This window comes from Columba livia, chromosome 4, assembly GCF_036013475.1.
Source record: "Columba livia isolate bColLiv1 breed racing homer chromosome 4, bColLiv1.pat.W.v2, whole genome shotgun sequence".
NCBI lineage: Eukaryota > Metazoa > Chordata > Aves > Columbiformes > Columbidae > Columba > Columba livia.
The window spans coordinates 71,105,259-71,124,372 of record NC_088605.1 but is presented as its reverse complement, the minus strand read 5'-3'; the positions used below and the strand labels follow the sequence as shown (position 1 = coordinate 71,124,372).

Below are 19,114 nucleotides of genomic sequence, written 5' to 3'. Positions count from 1 at the left end.
CTTGCATCACAATTAAGCTTTTTCAGTAAATTTTGCTGGAAAAGAGAGACATACCAAACTCATTTACTATAAAATCATTTATTTCACTGTTGTATTTTATTGAAAGAATTTATCAAAACATCCAAACGTACATGATTTATACAAAGCTTTAACGTATCCATAGTAATATTTAAAAGCTATGACTAAGAACATAGTACATAGAAAGACTTTACTAGAACAAAGCCAGTAAATTTTATACCCAGGAAGGTGGATTAAGACACTTTTCTCAGCTCGAGTTCTCCAGTGTCCCCCAGAGTTAAGCATATGCACTGATAATGTAAAAAATAATAAGAGAAATATTTGCTTCTAGTAAGTATAATGGAAATTACTGATGCTGCAGTAGTAACAATCCTATGGTGAAAAGTCCTGTGGTGACAGAAGCACTGTCACTTTCATGAACACAGTGATTGTGAATGGCTCATCTCCATGGGGGCCAAGGGGAGGAAGTGCCCGATCCAACACCAAGGCCTCAAGTATGAAGCTTTGCCTATGTTGTATTTTTCAGAGCTGCCTGGAGATGTCCAGCAGTTGTTTAGTGAGCCTGGAACCCTGAAATAATTTGCTTTAGCTTTACAGATGTGTACAAGGTGAGCTTCCCAAAGTCACGCTCAGCAAGCTGTGCGTGGTCTCATTTATTTCGCAACCGCTTGGTTTTCTCCTGAGGATGCAAAGCACCAGCAAGCTTCAGTTGTGCCCCAAACGTAAATGATGTGCAAGCAAGAAGAAGGTCTTTATCTATATTAATGCTACAACTGTATTCAAGGAATTAAGTTCCTTTTTAGTGTTGAGAGAAAATAAAAAAAATGTCTAAAAAGCTCAATAACCCCACAAAAATTGGAAGGTAGATACTGCTGTCCAGAGACTTAAAAAATTCCCTATCTACTCCCTGTAAACTCTGCTCTTGGAGCAAGAAAAACTCATCTAATGCAACATTTGAAATGTTTTGGAAATAGTTAGATATGCCATACTTAGATAGCAATCAGGCAAAAAACTTTGAAGAAAAAAAAAGTAGAGAGTAGACTATCAATTTCAATAAAATCTGAGCACCTCTTAATAGTTTTGTACAGTCAGCTTCCCAAATTCCCTGAGATGAACAGAGCTGTAATACGAGCTTTAAAATTGCTTTAAGATTTTAAAACTATTGTGTATACAAATGATTACATTTGATCCCAGTGTTTTTGCAAACAATCTTGTAGAACATCAGCCTCCTGAATTAAGAGGGTGTGTTTTTCATTTCTGCAGTGGTTATTAGTTAATGGTCATTGTTAAGTAACAATCTACTTAGATTTGGGATGAAAATACAATTTTTTCGTTAACATTGAGGCAAAACAAGGAATCTGTTTTTTCCCTATAGCTCTAATGTCTTTGCAGTTATCCACTTTGCGACAAGATACTTTCCTGTTAACGACAGTAAGAAGTTCTGTGAACTCCAAGGAAGAGCCGTGCTTCCTGAGGGCCTCGCACAGATCTTGAATGTACCAAGAGCCATTTATAGTTTCACGATGAGAAAAGTAACCTGTTGTAGAACAGGAACATAAAATTATATCCAAATGTAAACAGTGATGCTACCTAAAAAATATTCATGAGTTACTGCTTGCTAGCTGCATCCATAAGGGATGACTGATGGGTATAAATCTTACTTTGCCATTATGTAATTTCACTGGCAATTGTAAATGGGAAATGGCTTTGAGATCCCTTACAGTGCTCAGCCAAGAGCAGCACAGTTCAGGGACTGGGAGTCTACAGGACCGTATCTGCACATTACAAGACTGAGGACAAGATACATGAAGGACTGGGGAGGACAAACATGCAGTGCAGGGAAATTTATAAGCCACCAGAATCCTACAGTCCTGGAAAAGAGGGGTATGCTTGCTGTCAGCAACATTGATGAGAATGTTTCTGCTTGGCAAATTAACTACATCCTTGATAGTTTATTTTCACTTTTTCCTTAACATGTGAGGCTCTTTCCCAGACAATATGTCACTTATCTGACATGCAAAACAGATGACATGGAACTGTACACGTTATTTTGACTGCAAAATGAAGAAGTGTTCAAGGTTGTTACAGTGAAGTATCAGTCATCAGATGTAAAATATTAGAACTTACCTTGCGCCACAGAGTAGCACATGATAAAATCTGCACCAGCAGGCAGGGTATAGGCACAAGCTGCATCCACTTCAGTCTCATTGGCAGTAGATTCATCACTACCATCTGTTGAATCCGGAACAATAACTGGATCATCATGTTTATCACCTCGACATGCCTGTTGGTGAGAAATACCGTTACATTGTCAACCTCTGCCAAGCTTATCTATGTTCATATACTTCTGACACTAACCAAAGAGGACTTATGTTCATGTAGGTGTTCCACATTACCATGAGTCTGGATTCAAAATGACCCATTTACTTCTCTATCAATTAAAATATTGGTGACAAAGTCCCTTTGCAGGACTCGCTGCAGTTAAGTCCATATCTGTCCTGTAGTGGGGAACGCAGAACTGGACACAGTACTTGTGATGCAGCCTCACCAGTGCTGAGTAGAGAGGAAGAATCGCTTCCCTCAGACATGTTGGCAAGGTAGCGTTGAATAAATTCTCTGAAGCACATCCATCATTATATGCTCTTACACTTCGGCTCATAGTTCAATCTCAAATGTGTTAGTTGAGGGAGGGTATTTTTAATGGGAAGCCAAGAAGTGAGCCCAGTATTGTCAGTGTTGCAGAAAAGCTATACATGGAGGATAAGAAGGTAAGAACGCACTCTCAAAGATACAAAATAGGTAAGAAGCATTACTTAAGAACTATCGCTAAAGAGAGAAACATGAAAAATCTTTAATTTACAGTGATGAAGTTCCACTCTTGCTGTTTCCTCTGATTTCCAAAAGTAAATGGTGTAACAATTGTGCCATAAAAGAACTCAACTGATCAGCTGAACTAAGTTAATTTGTTTTTTGTTGAGTACATGTTATAAATGTTTCTAACTACTACTTATAACTTAAAATTGAAATATGTAAATATTTTTCCATCTTTGCTGCCTGGTAAAAAGAATAATCAAAGTTGAACGAGTCCTAATGAACGATGAATTAACAATGTGCTGCAGCCTTGTGCCTAAGGAAGCTTTCATTTGAAGAGAAGGTAATTCTTACTATAAACTACTACAATTAACAATCACTGAAGGCCAGGTTCTCATTTAGGTTTGCTAATTGTAATCTGGATAAAGATGGCATAAAGCCCTGTGTAACCTGGCTTGACCCTATAAATGACTCTGCTTGGAACAGGAGGCTGGACCAGAGACCTCCTGCGATCCCTTCCAACTTGCATTTATCCTGTGAACCACGGAATGAAACAGGAGGTTATATATGGGCTTTATTTGACCCCTTAGCACAAGCAGTATTTCTAAGATGATAAAACCTTAAATTGATTAAGTTCTACAGAGATGCAAAATATTGGTTGTGGACAAAAAAGAAACAAAGCAAAACAAAAATAAGCAAACAAACAAAATATCAACACTAAAACCAACCAAACACAACACCCACCAAAAAAAAAAAAACCCCAAACACACAAAAAACAACTTCTGTAAGGATCAAGTAAAGGGACTTGCCTGGAAGGAAACAGTGAAGGGAAGGAGGTTTGATGGCCTCTTCAGCCCAGCCCAGGCCTGTGCGGTGTGAACAGCGGGAACTGAGCTGATGCTGTACACAGCTTTCTCAAGAAAAGTGGTACTGTCTGCCATTAAATATACACTGACAGTCAATCTGACATGGGCTTAATTACTTCATATTAAATACAGCTAGAATAATTAACACTGGTGTACATAAGGGTTTTTTAAAAAAAGAATCCTTGTCTTAAATGCCTTGAAGGAACAGTTTTCCGTGCCTTCTTTCCTAAAGATGCAAAAACTTTCCCTCTTGGCAAGACTGTATAAGGAAAACTGACTTCTGTATTAAAAGAAAGCATAGATCAGTGTTCACTCCACTGAATTCAGAAACAGATGTCTTACCTGAATGATAAATATCTTCGGTTTTCCTATCAGACTCTGGCACTTGTCTCCTCTGAACATGTCTGTGATTGTCTCAATTTTGATTGGGGCATCAAACGCATAAACGTGATCGTTCTCCCCGTGACTCAGGAACACACAAACAAAGCAGTCAGCATTGCTGTGGTCGTCCTTAGAGGCTGAAATAGTCAAGTGGTGTTTAGATGACTAAAGAGTGATCTTCAGCTTTTAAAAACATTATATATTTGTATCATATAATGTAATCTCCAGTCAGTTATTTTTCAAATTAAATGTATTTTCAGATAGTGTTATACTGCAGAGATTTGAAGGTTCAGTGATTCAACATGGCTGAAGATAAGGACCACTACAAGTAAACAGAATAATGTTATTAACTTTCTCCCAGCTGCAGGTACTTTCTCTCAGCTCTTAGTGACTTCATTAGCTCTCTCCACAGAAGCTTCACTTACATTGCAATAAAATAATATGAAATCTAACCCTGTACGTCATTAAATTAAAAAACTCCCTTGTGCACAAGAACTATTTTAAGTTAGATGAACAGACAAAATGGAAGAAAAGATACCTGGAAATTCTGCTACAGCTAGTTAGACATAACCAATATATAGCTTCCTACCTTCATGAATTTTCTGCAGCACATCATCTGCTTTCAGATTATCATGAACTCTGACTTCAAATCCAAGGTCTGTCAACCTGTTGTTAAAGCACATCAGTATTAGTAACAAATCTTGCTCAAATTACGTGTCAGTTGCTACCAACTCAGTTTATTTCCCTATGAGTGAATGAGTATTTATATTTATGCATTATTTATGCAAAAACCTACTAAACTTCATTTTCAACTCAAATTGATGTCAAGTGCAGGTGTAATACCTAAAGTTACTTCAAAGAGTTTGTCCTAAGAGTGGTGTGGACACATTTAAATCACAGGACTTGTGCCAGCAGCTTCTGTGACTCAAAGGAATGTGCCTCAAACCTTTTCTTATTATGGCTTTCTTTGCCAAGGTTGCATAGGTGCTTATATCTGCAAAAGCTTTTGTTCTATACTTAAATGTAAGGTTTAGGTAACTGTTTATTTGACCATGGAAGTTTAGCTTTTTAAGCTTGAGTAGAGAAACCAAGTTTCTTACCTGCGTTCCAGATTGTTTCTGTCTGCAAGAGTCCCACGTCTGTCTGGCAGCATTAAATGCCAAAAAAAGCGCTCGTGATTGAAGATTAATGCAACTCCTCTTCTTTGATGGTTCATTTTGTATTCCTCTGCAGGATCAAGTGTTTGTCTGTTACCAGAGAGAGACAGAAAACATTCTTGATAAATGAGTTAACAGCTAATTCAATTGCCTTCCTATATTCCTGGTAGCTGAGAGTTTTTAACTGACCAGAGACTTTGAGGATCTAATTTCAGAAGACAAGACCTCAGAATGTGCAATATTTTAGGCGGAGTCTAAATCGCTACATCTTCTTGAAAAGCTTGGGCATGTTAAGCAATTCAGTAGAAACAAGCGTTGGGTCCATACTAGGCTCTATCAGGTAGGTTGAACAGTTTCTCTACAATGTATTTGTATTTTGTCTTGTCTCATTAATAAGGTATATAACTGGACATTAGACTTGGCTCTAATTTCCAGGTTATGTGTTTAGCTAAATATTATTTTAACATTATTAGATAGTGCATATATACTTATTTAGAACTGTAGCTGTCTGACATTTGCTTTAAGTTTTTCTAACCAAACCTAGTGCTGTATCATAAGCAATAGACTATTAACAGGTGATAAGGTGGTATGCACAGTGCATCTTGCAAAAGGAGAAAAATTTGTATTACTTAACCTAACAAAATGAAAGCTGTGACAATACAACTGTTCATCTAAGTTTTTAGCAACCAGCCAACAAAATCCCAAAGCTGAAAGACAGTGTTGTTCTGAAGGACATAACAAATGACCAACACAGCCTCTAAGTAGAGTACTTTAAACTATCACGTCACGGCACCAAACGTATGAAGCAGCATTCAGCAACTTCATTGTTTTATGAGCAAAACACAACATAGAAGTCTGTGATAGCGTGCTATGGACTGTAACCTTGGATCCAAAAGGACATTTCCAAATGTTGGCATGGAGAGGTATCAGTGCAGGGAATAGAAACTGAAATGTTTCTGGCAACAGCCCTGGCAATAGACATAGCCAGTGCTATAGATGTACAGAGTGACAGTCCAGGTCACGCTGCCCTAGGCCTGGCTCTAGTCAGAGCTGTCATTTTTGGCATGTTGCTGGCTCTTTCCTGCTATGGAATGTTCAGTTCTGGTGCAATTGGTGGAAACTGCTTAGAATATTTACCTGCAAATGTTACTTAAAGAACACCGTTTCATCAGCCAAATGCTTTTGTTTCACTACAAAATGACCCAACTTACCCATAACTATTTCTGCTTCTTCAGTTTATTATTAACAGCCCCTTAATAAAGCATCTTTTGGTAATGTCTGCATAAGAATTCAAACGGGGAACAGGAATTCTCTATGACTATTCAGAATTTGAGGATTTCCATTACAATGGCTGGATAACCAGTAAGAAAAGAAAAGTGAAGTGCTTTATCACACTCTCCCCAATTTGAGTTACTTAACACAGTAAAATGCAAAGATGATAAACTTTAGCCCTGTAATTATGAATGATAATTCACCTGTGCCACTAACAGAGTTTATTCAGATTTTAGTAATTTGTCTTCCTTGGGATTCAGCTAGATGTAGGGCTGGTAAGGTTTTTGGATAGTTGGGTCCCTGGATCCTGTGAATGACCATTAAAGGATGGTTCCTTAAATAGTTCTTCTTCTGCTCACCTGTGTTCACTGAGTGGGTAAGGCAAAGGAAGTTATCAGGCAGGTAGTTTAGCTTTTCCAGGGCTGGATGACATTGTAAAGTGGAGTAGGAAAATTCACGGAATCACTATGCCGTGGTTTCTTCACTCCTAAAGGAAGAGATTGGTGTGCTACACTCTGTCACTTAGTCTGCCCAATTGTTCCTTAGATTGTGATGGTATTTTTGCCAGTCTCTGCACATTGCCTAACACAGAAGGAGTCCACTCCTAAGAGTCTCTTCTGCATGCCTTTGTGATAAGAAGGGTGGTTCTACACCTGGTATAGCTAAAACTAGAAATGTGTTCTGTAAGTGGGTGGAGTTGAGTTAAATAATCCGGTCACGTTCTTAACAAAAATTGGAAATCCCTTCACCGACCTCAGTGCCATGGGCCATCTCTCTATTATTACCATCAGAAGTTTACCTTATATCAAGTGCATCTACTTCCGTGATGTTCTGATTTCCATCTGTTGGAGAAATCAAAAAGTTCATTCATTAAAAAGAAACAATTTGAACTTGTGCATCCAGCCTTCAAGTTTAGCTGTTCATATGAACCAAGAGCTCATTCACACATCAGGTAAGCAGGCATGCAGTTAAACAGCTTCTTTAACATTTGTCTGCAACCACAGCTTTTGAAGCCTGTACTTAAAGTTTTCACTCCAACAGTCTGAATTTTACGTGGTCAAGACACATATTTTACATGTGTCTGTGGATCTGTATCTATATAGACATACTCAGAGATCATGATTTTGTTTAACTAACTAGCTGGCTGTATTTATTTAAACAGTCTCTAACTCAATCATTATGATTTTACATAATCTAAAAATACACTGGTGTTTCTTTTCAGTAATGCTGCAAATGCAAAGCTGAGACTTCTTTTTGAGGCTGGATGCAGCATATCAGTCATAGTAGGTAGTGTAGCAATATGTATAGCTAATAACAACTGAGGAGATGCAAGACTTAGACCTTTTCTTCTGCTAAACTATACAGACATAAATATCTCCAGTAAAAGAATGCATATAAAGGTAACATTGTGGGAACATGCACATCTTGGGAGCACGCAGAACTAAAGCCTTGCAGATGGTTTGGCCAATATATTTATTCCTGTCATATAAACATCTCAATGGGCTATAAAATCACAGCTCCTACTAGTACTGGTGGACACTAACTACCACATTATGAAAACTATACTGTACCTGTGGTGGTTAATATAGGTCTGCTATCCACCTGGACGTCACCTGCAATTAGAAAAGAAGACAGGTAACTTATACATATATTTTACAAACTACTTTGTATATATGATATGACCATTTCACATCTGTTTTTCACATCTGGTTAAAGCCTTTTGCAAAACAAACTTAACAGCTATGTACCCATAGAGGAGAAAAGTTCATAAAGCCATTAAAGTAAACTTGCAGAAATCTAGACTTGGCTTCAGAAGCTTTTATGTTGAACACCATAGCACAGGAGGGGGTGGCTCAAAGGAAGACACGTGCTTCTAGGTGTTAGTATTTACATGTAATCTTCCCACTGGCAAATATCAATCATGCCTTCAGGTGTTGAGTCTTAGAATTACCTGAATGCACAAAAATCTGAAACACAACACGTAAGTGAGACTAACAACAAAATGCTGAAAAATGAGTATGGATAGAACAGAGTGAAAACATCTGTCCCGTAACTCTGTAGATAATAGGAAGCTAGAGATCTTTAAAAGTGCATCTGTATATTTACATTTACACTGTATTTTTGCTTGTGTACCTGAGATCTGGCTGATGGTTTTGCCTCAACTGAAGGGGGAAAAGGTGATAATCCACCCCCCTAAAAAGCAACGGACCATAAAAACAAAGTCCTCAAACTTTTAGACAGAAAATGTTGTCATGTGGCTACAGGAAGAACAGAATTCTTGGGCCAAAGGAATCTAGGGAAGGATGGTTTTCCTGTTCTTTTAATCCTGTTTTAGCCATTTCCCAGTCATTAGCTTTTCATTGCCACTGTCATATTACAGTTTCATTCAAGTAAACAGTACTTAAATTATGATTTATGAAAAGCTTTGTTTGTCTTACACAGGCGTGTTCTAAAAACGGATTGCACTCGAGACTACTTCTTTGTCTTAAATCTCATGAAGATGGATTGTTCCAAAGGTAAAAAGTAATCAGGTATACACTGGATTATGCTGAGATCTGATATATTTTAATCTCAACTGGGTCTATCACTTGGTCCAAAGGACACAGCACTTAGAAAATACCAGTAACTAAATGGCATAAAAGATACATGTAAGCATAACAGGACCGTCAGGACAAACCCACAGAGTTTGTGCTGCTCTGCTCTTCTCTTTTCTCCTCTTCTCTCTTCTCTCATCTCTTTTCTCCTCTCTTCTCTTTCCTCCTCTTCCCTTCTCTCCTCTCCCCTCTTCTCTTTCTCCTCCTGTTACTCATCACCGTTCTTCCCGGGCACCTGAACCCCAGCTCTCTAGGGTGCGTTCTCCTCTTTCTGTGCTGCCAACACCGCCCTTTCCCCGCTGGGGTTTACACGCGAATCTGCTTCCGCCTTGGCTGCCGCCCTTCTTCCCGCCGGCCGCTTTTTCCCTCTCCCATTCCTCCCCTGAAGGGAAGGACAGGGCCCGCTGGCCACGAACGACCTCCGGGCAGCGCTCCCCCAGCCATGGGGGGCTCCGCCGAGGCCCCTCTCCCACAGCCCGCGGGGCGATCGGCACCGTGCCCGCCGCAGGCCGCGCCGAAGCCACTGTGGTCGGGGGCCAACAACCGCCGCCCCCTCCGACCGCGCGGCCGCCATTACCGACCCACCTACCTACCTGCCGAGCGCTGCTGCTCCGAGCCCGACATGACCGCGGACAGAGACAACCCCCCTCCGTGCTGTGCTGGGCAGTACCGAGCGTGCCTCGCCTTCCCGGGCCGGCCCGCCCCTTCGCCCGGCCCAGCCACCCCCTCGGGGGTAGGGCGTTCACCGCCCTGAAGCGGCGGCACCTCAGCGGCGGCCCCGGCGCTCTCCCTGCAGCACTTAAATCCCAGCTCCGGGCTCTGACCGCTGAACAGTAAAACCTGCCGCCCAGCTGCTGTTTTCCCTTGATTTCTGTCGAGCTAAACTAGGGCCTGATTTCCATGCAACTGTAATTTCATCAAGGGAATTGCAATGTGTCCTTTGCCAACATCAATTCCAGAAGAACAAGGAACTGCTGGAGAGAGTCCAGCGCAAGGGCAACGAAGATGATGAAGGCTGAGGGAGCTGGGGATCTATAGCTTGGAGGAGACTGAGGAGTGACCTCATTAATGGTTATAAATATGTAAAGGGTGAGTGTTACAAGGATGGAGCCAGGCTCTTCTCGGTGACAATCAGTGGTAAGACAAGGGGTAATGGGCTCAAACTGGAACACAGGATGTTCCACTTAAATTTGAGAAGAAACTTCTTCACAGTGAGGGTAACAGAACCCTGGAATGGGCTGCCTGGGGGGGTTGTGGAGTCTCCTTCTGTGCAGACATTCCAACCCGCCTGGACATCTTCCTGTGTAACCTCATCTGGGTGTTCCTGCTCCATGGGGGGATTGCACTGGATGAGCTTTCGAGGTCCCTTCCAACCCCTGACATTCTGTGATTCTGTGAACATAGTTAAAACACCATAATAGATGCTATTCTGATGACAGCCATCAAAATAAGTAGATTAACAGACAGGTAGACGGAAAGAGTTTCAAGTAAGAAATATATACAGAGAGAGTGACATGGATAGATAGATGAGGAGGAAGAGCTGGAAATATGAAAGATTATAAATAGATCTTGGCATAAAGCAGTTGGCTGCTCTGATTTAGTGCCTCATTTGTTCAAAGTGCTCATCTCCCTTCCTTCAAGTAAAATGAAGTTGTTTGTTATGTGTTACAGAACAAATCTGTGTGTGGGCTCCATCGGAGTCATAGGATTGCATGAGGTGAAGGGCTTAATCCTGCTGAGTTCCCAGCACCCTCGCCCCTCTCCGAAATGCAGGGCGAAGGGATGATGCCCAGCATCAGCCCCCCAAAAACCAAATCCCCTGGCAGCCCAGTGCTGGAAGGAGCGCCAGGGCACAAAGGGGAAGGAAGGAAGGTGGATTGTGACTTACTCCTGTCATCTCACAACCTGCCTCAAGGTGTATTTAAATTATTAACAAGTAATAAGGTTCTTTCTGTCAACATGTTACAATGCCCGTGGCGTGGTGTGGCAGCTCCCCACTCGGGAGAGCGCCTGGGCTGCTGCCGAGGTGCAGTCTCAGCCCCGAAAACTGAAGGATGATGTGTTAAAGAACCTCGGTATTGCTTTTTACCTTTGCCATGCGCTATCTGTATTCCTGTGATACGTGCTTTAGTCACCGTATTGCATTAACTGAATTGTATACAAAGGCATCATCCTGAAACAAGGTGAAAAGCTACTGCGTTTATTAAATTGAAATTTTTCAATACTGTGCTAGAAGTCGCCCTAAAGGCACATGCTGTTGTCTTTGCTGTAAGGTTGCTGTTACTCAAATAATTTTTTTCATTTGGGCACCCACATATAAACCCTTGAGAGGTCTGGATATAGGTAATTTTGCAACTTTGTTCTGTTATTGCATCAGTTCTCTTTGATGATTGTAGAACCGTGAGGAGAGTGCCAAGGTATGGAGGAGAGTGCTGAGGTATCATAACAAACGACGATGTTCCCAACCTTTCCATTATGCAGCACTTACTGGTCACTGAGTGAGAGCGTAAGATACAGTGGCTTCTAAACCAAAGCCAAGGACAAGAAACATCCTTCTGTGTAAGAGCTTTGCAAGTTTGTGCCATGGATGGATCTGAATTTCCTATGTGGTCTATTTCTAGGTAGGCTTTGGGATAAACTTAGGTGTGAATACGCTCTTAAGAGATGCCTGCTACAATCACAAAAGGAAGTGGATTTAGGCTGGTATTTTTACTCAGTCTGTTTGGCCTGTTTTTACACAGGTTTCTTGCATGACTAAATCTTTTAGAGAACATGTTTCCCTTTTGGTTAAAGGAGGTATGGGTATTTGTTTCCTTTGCTTGTTTGGACTTGTTATCCTTAGACTGCCAGTAGGCAGCTAGATCAAGATAAAATCGTTATTTAAATTGTCTGTGTATACTTGAGTTAGACATTATATAAGAGTTTAGCATCTTCTGCTATGAAACATTTAGACTCTTATCCAGCAGACTCCTCTTTTGCAAACTGCAAACCCCAGATCTCTCACCTCACAGTGGCCACAAGAATCCTGTGTGGAGCAGCAGCTGTAAAACCTACATCTAGGACTCTACAAGAGCTTTCTGTTCAGCACAATTCCAACTTGTATCAGCCAAGTTCCTCAGCCCAGCAGTTACTGTAGATCCTAGTATGACAATCAAACATCTTTTCCTCTGTTATGCTGGAGGCTCAGAGCATCCTGCGTCTGTGGTGCGTTCACATGGGTCACCAGTAACTTGATCACATATAGGTAACCTGAGGTAGCGTTTGACTGGTGTGCATTTTCAGCTTTAATATATGACAGTTTTTGTTACACATGCATGTACATGTTTTTAAATGGTTTGAGATTGTTGCAGTAGCTCCACCATAAGTGGGTATTTTTGGAAAAAGCATTATGGATGTATCAGAACTGCAGTTTCAAGCAGGGAGTTTGATTGCAGACACGCTGCTGTTGTTCAGATCATCCAGAAAAACAAAATAGCCTGAGGAAGTACTGAGGCTTTAACCTGGAAAAAGAGAAATCTCACTGCAATACTTAAAGAGTATTGCTGACTATGTAAAGCATGCAGTACTGAGTCAAATGCTGAGAGCTGCTACCAGCTGTTGTTAAACGGTATGATTAATCCCAGGGGTGAAGACTAGTCTGTGGCTTGTAAATTGTATTTTGTATAGTTGAGAGGTATCTGTAATCAAGGATTTCTGCTACAGGAAAAGCTTACACAGAGTGAAGGTTCCTTGGAAGAAGTCAAATGCTTCATCTGGTTTGCAACCAGAACTATTGGTGTGTCAGTTCTGCTATCATCTAGCAGTGTTAAAGCTCTTTGTAGTGTTGTAAGTGGTTTGAAGGAAATTCTGGAAGGCTTTCATGGTGTAATTACAGGTCAATACAGAAGGGAACACAAACGAGCTCTTTCCAACTGTGAAGATTTTCTATGTTCTTTAACCATGTAGATGAAGCTTGTCCCTGTGCAACTCAGCAGCCACCTAGTTGAATTATGGTGTTTTGAACTCATTGTGGTACTTTTTTTCATTTTCATTTTTCAACAACCAATGCCATTACCATTCCCCACTTTGGTGCTACAAGACTTTTAGGGTTCTAACCACAGAATTCCAGGGTAATTCAGAGTCGTTTCAATACTATGACAGGAAACAAATGTCACTAAATTTAGAGGAACCACAAGTTCTTCAAACATGGTTTTGTAAAACTCTACGGTAATACTTGTCTTGCAGTGCTACTTCATATCCACAAATATGAACAGAAACTATGAAGCATGGCCAAAGAACTTTAACGGTAACTTTATTCTATGAGGCACTTAGATTCAGTGTCATGTACAATAAGCTTTAGTGAAAAACAGAACAAAAATACCACAAACAACTGGTAAAGAAAAAACACATAAAAGTACTTCCATAAAAGAAATCACATTATAGTCCATGAGTCTGTTAAATTTTAGGCTTTTAGCGTGGTTTCCACTCCCTGTTCATAGATGTAATATTTTAATTTTCAGTTCTCCTGTAAGTTTCTAAGGCAGAATCAGGGCTCCAGGAGAGCAAATAAAAATCTTTTGACACAGGACCTAATGTAGAAGTTAAGTAAGGTTTGACAGCTGAAGATGAGCAATGAAAGATCTGTACAGAGAACAAACCCCAAATCATTCAGACATTGGGTGATTTCAGCTGGAGAACTCAAGAGAGGGAACAAATGACAGAAGTACAGGCTCAATTATCTGTCAGCCGCACAAGGGGCATTTTAAATAAAAAAGGTGGTTGGGCAAACTGACCCTATCTGTGAAACTTTCTTTCACTTTTCATCAGAGTGGACTAAATGAAAGCAAAGGTGAATACGGTGACCAAGTTGTGCCACAAGACAAATATAAATCAATTTAATTGAACAATATATCCTTTCTATGCATATAATACACAACACGAAAGGTTTTATTTGAAAAATAAACATTTGATTCATTTTTAGAATAACATAGCAAGTACATTCCACCATTTTTTTCAAATCAAAAGTATATCCTTAGGTTGCAAACTGCTCATTTTAGTGGTCAAGCCTTAGAAGGATCAATATATTTGATCTGAAAAGCACTGCAGAAGTACGGTTGATATAGAATCATGTAGAAATACATAGTGCAGATATATATCCTTGCTAAGAGCTTGAGGCTTTGTTTGTTTTTGTTCTTTCAAAAGCAGACCCAGGGGGCAGGATATATCATGGAGAACTGAAGGCAAAGCTACCAAAAGCATCGAAGTGTTGGCTATTTAAGATGTCACATTAATACACATAAACCTCTCCTTCCTGTTGGATCTATCAAATGCTTTGACTGCTAGCAAACCTAAAATTTGACCTATAGTAAAAATCATCTGAGAATTCAATACGATTCTTCTGTGCCTCCAATTTCCCCACTATGGAGTTCTCTTAAAAACTTTCCAATGGCACCAGTGTTTCACAGGAGCATACCCTGAGCATATGTACACCAAAAGAAACTGATTTCGGTTTCCAGGCTTCTGGTGTAAAGGCGAAGAGAAGGAAGACTTGTTTCTTTTTTACATTAGGAAGAATATTATAGTGACTTTCAAACTAGTATATTCATGTCAGTGTTTAATATATTACTGTCTGAAAAGCAAAAAGCTTTGTAACCAACCACTTGCTTCATTCCAGCTGAGTCCTTGAGTTTATTCTACACCATGAGATCTCGGTATCTTCTTTCAGAGATCTGTCTTATCCTCGTAACGACACATACATGCAGCTCTCTGGCTGTCCAGGTATGGTTTACATCCTAAATGTATAACTGCATCGAACAACAGCTGAACAGTGGATTCACAAGCTGCAGGCAAAGAGGAGTTCAGTTAAAAGCACTCTTTGAACGGAATATGAAACTAACAGAAATTACTCTGGCAAACTGAGAATGATTTTAGGAAAGGAGCCATCTTCTCTGGGCAGAGCAAATAGATGGTCAAATGAAAGACTGGACCATCACAGCATCATTTAAGTTGTGAGTAAACACTTTTCATATGCCAACCAAAGGGAAAAAGAAAATTAATTGCATGTGGAATATTATCAATATTTGAAAGATGAAAAAGCTGTTTTACCTCCTCGCTTTTTGCATCACAGTTTGTGCAGAAGTTGCTATCTTTAACAGCAGCTCAACAGAACTGAGCAAATGTTCACCAGTTCCAACATACAACAGTAACATGGTGACTTCTTTGCACCTAAATGAACTAAGGAAGTTCAAACATAGGCTTGTTCTAAAAACAGTCTACTCTTACTGTAGAAGTGACGTTGTCCAAGTTTAAAAGTATGGCTGTATCATGCATTGATCAGACACAAACCAGCAACCAAGAGTATTATGTGGCCTGTTACTGAATAACCTAAAACTTATTCACTAAAGGATGGCATTAACTACTTCCACTATCACAATGTGTTATTCTAATATCTTACTTTATAAAAGGAAACAATTTCAGTATTTTCCTACGGTTTACTATCAATCACACATAGTAGACAATCACCCAGCAGAACAGTGATTATTCAGTTACACTACAGTAAATTCAAGAATTATACATGCATTTTGATCTAGTTGTATTCCCATATTCATACTCCTAAATGGGAAGCAATAATTCCTCCCCTCAAGGTTAGCTTTAACCCTGATTATTTTCCTACACTGTGTCATTGCTCTGCTGTACAAGTGTCTGGGCTGCACCACAGAGGCTCAGAACCAGGCATCTTTCAGCAATAGCATCAGCTTAATGAAAATGTGGCATTACTGTGCTGCACAAAGATTCTTTGCCAAATAAGCTTGGTTAAAATTGAAAAAAAAAGGGGGGGTGTGGGGGTGTGGATGTGCTTTTTCACACTTACCCTGGACACTCTCTGAGATACCAAGTGTTTTCTGCACATCTCTGCAAATTTTGGAGAGGCAAGACTGAAACTGCTCATCACAATCATTTTTTTCATTGCCACAAGTATCGTAGCATCTGTCGTGGTGATTGCAGCACTTCGTCATCAAAGGGATACCGATGTCAAACTGTAAGAAAATCCCCACACACCTCCATTGGTATTCCAGGTCAGAAAGACAACAAAAATTAAAAACTAATGCAATCAATGCAGCTGTTATTCACTTATCTCACTTATTTTCATTTATTTTGCTGTTCACCTCTAGAAAGCTGTGGTGGTTTGGCCCTGGCCACCAGCCAAGCACCCACAGAGCTGCTCGCTCACCCCCCATGGAACAGAGAATAGGAAGAGCAACAGAAAACTTCTGAGTCAAGATAAACACAGTTTAATAGCTGAGTGAAAGAGGGGAAAGATGCCCCAAAATAAGCAGTGCAAGAGCAATCATTCACCATGTCCCACCCACCAGCTGTTCTCTGAGCAACAGCCACCTCAGAAGCAAAACACACACCATTCCCCCCACCTTCTTCCCCTGCTCCGGCTTTTATTGCTGAGTATGACGATCTAGTGTGGAATATCCCTTGGGCCAGTTCAGGTCAGCTGCTCCAGCCGTGTCCCCTCCCAACCTCTTGTCCCAGCCTACACTGCGAGGTGGCAGACAGGCAGAGTGCGGAAAAAGGAGAAAGTCCCAAAGCTGGGTGATCACTGTTCAGCTATAGCCAAAATCATTAACAGTTTTAGTCAAAAATCCCAAACACAGCGCCAGGAAGAACATTAACTCCATCCCAGCCAGAGTACACAAGCTGGCCCATGTTTTCTTTCTAGTGTCAGTAAGGACAGCGAGAGTCACAGGGCTGCAGTTGGGGATGTTCAACGCTTTTGAGATGGTGAGAACAAAACATAGTTAAAAAATTAGAAATTAATCATAATAATTCTATTTTATCCCTGTAGTATTTTATGTCAATGATAAAAATGTTTATGCTATGTTCACTTATCATACTAACATTTGCCATGTGTTTTTAGCAGAGCATGTGCTGCAGCTGAAAAAAGCAGGGACATCGTACATGGATGCTGTCTCATCCTTAGAGTGGTGGAGGGAAAAAAACCACCCACATCAAAGAAAGCTGACATATGAAAGACACACAAAGAAGCCTCCAAATGGAATTACTCACCTGGACTCCAAAGAGAGGGGATCCACAACCATTTGGTGGTGAAGGTTTATATCCATAGCGAGGAAAGGGCTTTGATCCTGAAAAAGGTGATTTATCATGCCTCAAATAGAATTTTTGCACAGAATTTTAGGACCGTCAAAACTCACCACTGATATTTGTTGGGCTTAAGACAGTATCACTTATATTTTTAACTTAAACATATATTCAGGCACCTGAATGACAATTATTTCCAAATTACAACTTAGGTGTACTAAGCACTTTTTTTTAAGGGGGACAAGACAGCTGAGCAGGTGTTAATGTTAGCTTCCCAAATTAAAGAAGAGCTTGAGTTACTAAAATTGATGAGTCAGTTACATATGCAATATGTAGGATTACATTAAAGAACAGTGTACTTCAGAGTAAGTTCATTAATACTTCTATGCTTTATATGCAAGCAACAGTAATGCTGTTTTTTTAGCTTAACCTTTAAAATTACCTGGAATGAAAGATCCTGTTTTATTTCTACAACTGTAACATCAATAAAATTTAAATTAGTACAGACTACTAAAGTCACATCTGCGTGAACACTGACTAGTGCAGCAAGACGGGGCATTCTGCATCCCAAGTGAAGGAAGGTTGTGGAGTTAACTTGAGAAATGACCCTTCACCTCATTTCGGTATCGGAAACAAACTGAGGCCACGGTTAGAACTAATGGAAAAGGAAAAACGTATACGAAAAGTGCATGTTTTAGCAGAGAGAGGAAATGCCACGGTGTCCTGGCCGCTCTTGTAGAGCCTGTCAGGGTGTCACCACCAAACTCAGTTCCTGACTTAATAATCCAGCGCAGCGAGCTGGGGGGTGAATCCATCCAGCCTAGAGAGACCTTGAGCATCTACGCGAACGTCCCGCGCCGGGGGGCTCCTGGAAAGCCAGGGGAGACCCCCTTTTCTGGAGCACGGCCTGCTCGGCACCCCTCACCCCTCGGCGGGGCGGCAGGGGAGCGGCGCAGGGCACCGCTGCGCCCCCCGCCCGCCTCACTCACCGTCGCTGCACTTGTACTGGCACAGCCCGTCCTCGCCGCCCAGGAAGTCGAGGGCCGCGTTGAGGTACCGGTCGATCTTGTGCACGCCGTTGCGGATGGTCTTGAGCGTCATCCGCCAGTCGGGGCTCTGCGGCGCCTCCGGGCAGCGCGCCGGCCGCGGGCCCAGCCAGGCGCAGCCCAGCAGCGCCAGCAGCGCCAGCGGGGCGCGGGCCATGCCGAGCGGCGCCCCGCCGAGCCCCGCCGCCTACCCGCTCCCGCAGCGCCCCGCCCGCCCCGCCGCCGCCATCGGCCCGCGGGCTCCGCCCCCGCCCGCCCGTCACAGGGAGCGGAACCAGCGGCGGCGCGGAGGTGGGAGGACGGCAGAGCCTTTCCCCGCCCGCAGGTGCCGGGAGAGGCGTCGCACAACGCGGCCGCTCGCTTCCCCCGTTCCCGGAGCGGCCGTTTCAATGGCAGAGGCGCTGCCGGCCGCAGCGGGTCACGGTGTCCCGTGTTCCGGGAGCGCCTTTTGCAAACGCGCCCACAGACAAACCGGGGAGCAGCTGCTGCCGGGGTGTGTGCACGGGGGTGCTGGCAGATAACACAAAAACCCAGGACTTTTTGTTTTGGAAAACCTTGGTTTGATGAGTGTGTTAGAAGTGGTGAACGTGGCATTGCTAAACGTTCAAGAGACAGCAATAGCTCAACAGGCAGAGCGGAAAGATACATAGTAAATATTCTGTTTGTTTTGTTGATTGTTTGGTTTTGGTTTTATTTTTAGCCTCTGCATTTAATATTGTTCGTAGTTAACTGAAGAAATAGATGGAAAAAGTTCTTTACAGAAATTAATTAAATCAAACAAAAGAGGGAGCTCTTCCTGCACCTGTCTAGCTTTTCCCTAGGATTACCTTAGAAAGAGTCTGATTCAGCAAAATAATTCCTGTGCAGGCATATACTTAAAT

The 19,114-nt window shown here is 41.6% G+C and overlaps 2 protein-coding genes across 3 annotated transcripts; both read right to left on the bottom strand.

The window, feature by feature from the left end:
• Positions 1 to 62: 62 nt before the first annotated feature.
• On the bottom strand, positions 63 to 9,902 carry CASP6 (caspase 6). Of its 2 annotated transcripts, none has more exons than XM_005515219.4 (8): positions 9,693 to 9,902; positions 8,077 to 8,118; positions 7,305 to 7,347; positions 5,177 to 5,323; positions 4,666 to 4,742; positions 4,038 to 4,213; positions 2,146 to 2,302; positions 63 to 1,555 (listed from the first exon to the last, which is right to left on the bottom strand). In XM_005515219.4, exons 1-8 carry the CDS (start codon positions 9,721 to 9,723, stop codon positions 1,317 to 1,319), a joined length of 912 nt encoding a protein of 303 aa, XP_005515276.1. In that variant the 5' UTR covers positions 9,724 to 9,902; the 3' UTR covers positions 63 to 1,316. The 2 variants fall into 2 exon arrangements, with proteins under 2 accessions (XP_005515276.1, XP_021138759.1); XM_021283084.2 differs by having other exon boundaries at positions 9,689 to 9,811.
• A 3,471-nt stretch (positions 9,903 to 13,373) lies between these two features.
• PLA2G12A (phospholipase A2 group XIIA) lies at positions 13,374 to 18,474 on the bottom strand. The gene is made up of 4 exons (XM_005515218.3): positions 18,177 to 18,474; positions 17,155 to 17,231; positions 15,950 to 16,115; positions 13,374 to 14,918 (listed from the first exon to the last, which is right to left on the bottom strand). Exons 1-4 carry the CDS (start codon positions 18,388 to 18,390, stop codon positions 14,800 to 14,802), a joined length of 576 nt encoding a protein of 191 aa, XP_005515275.2. The 5' UTR covers positions 18,391 to 18,474; the 3' UTR covers positions 13,374 to 14,799.
• Positions 18,475 to 19,114: the final 640 nt, after the last annotated feature.

Excerpts from the sequence above, each read along its gene's own strand:
- PLA2G12A (XM_005515218.3), bottom strand. The coding sequence starts at position 18,390 with ATGGCCCGCGCCCCGCTGGCGCTGCTGGCGCTGCTGGGCTGCGCCTGG. Across the intron at positions 17,232-18,176 it reads CCAGTACAAGTGCAGCGACG|GATCAAAGCCCTTTCCTCGC; the intron begins GTGAGTGAGGCG and ends CACCTTTTTCAG. Across the intron at positions 14,919-15,949 it reads TATCTCAGAGAGTGTCCAGG|CTTGTGAATCCACTGTTCAG; the intron begins GTAAGTGTGAAA and ends CTTTGCCTGCAG.
- CASP6 (XM_005515219.4), bottom strand. The coding sequence starts at position 9,723 with ATGTCGGGCTCGGAGCAGCAGCGCTCGGCAG. Across the intron at positions 4,743-5,176 it reads AGAAACAATCTGGAACGCAG|GTTGACAGACCTTGGATTTG; the intron begins GTAAGAAACTTG and ends CTTTAACAACAG. Across the intron at positions 1,556-2,145 it reads GTGCTACTCTGTGGCGCAAG|GTTACTTTTCTCATCGTGAA; the intron begins GTAAGTTCTAAT and ends GTTCTACAACAG.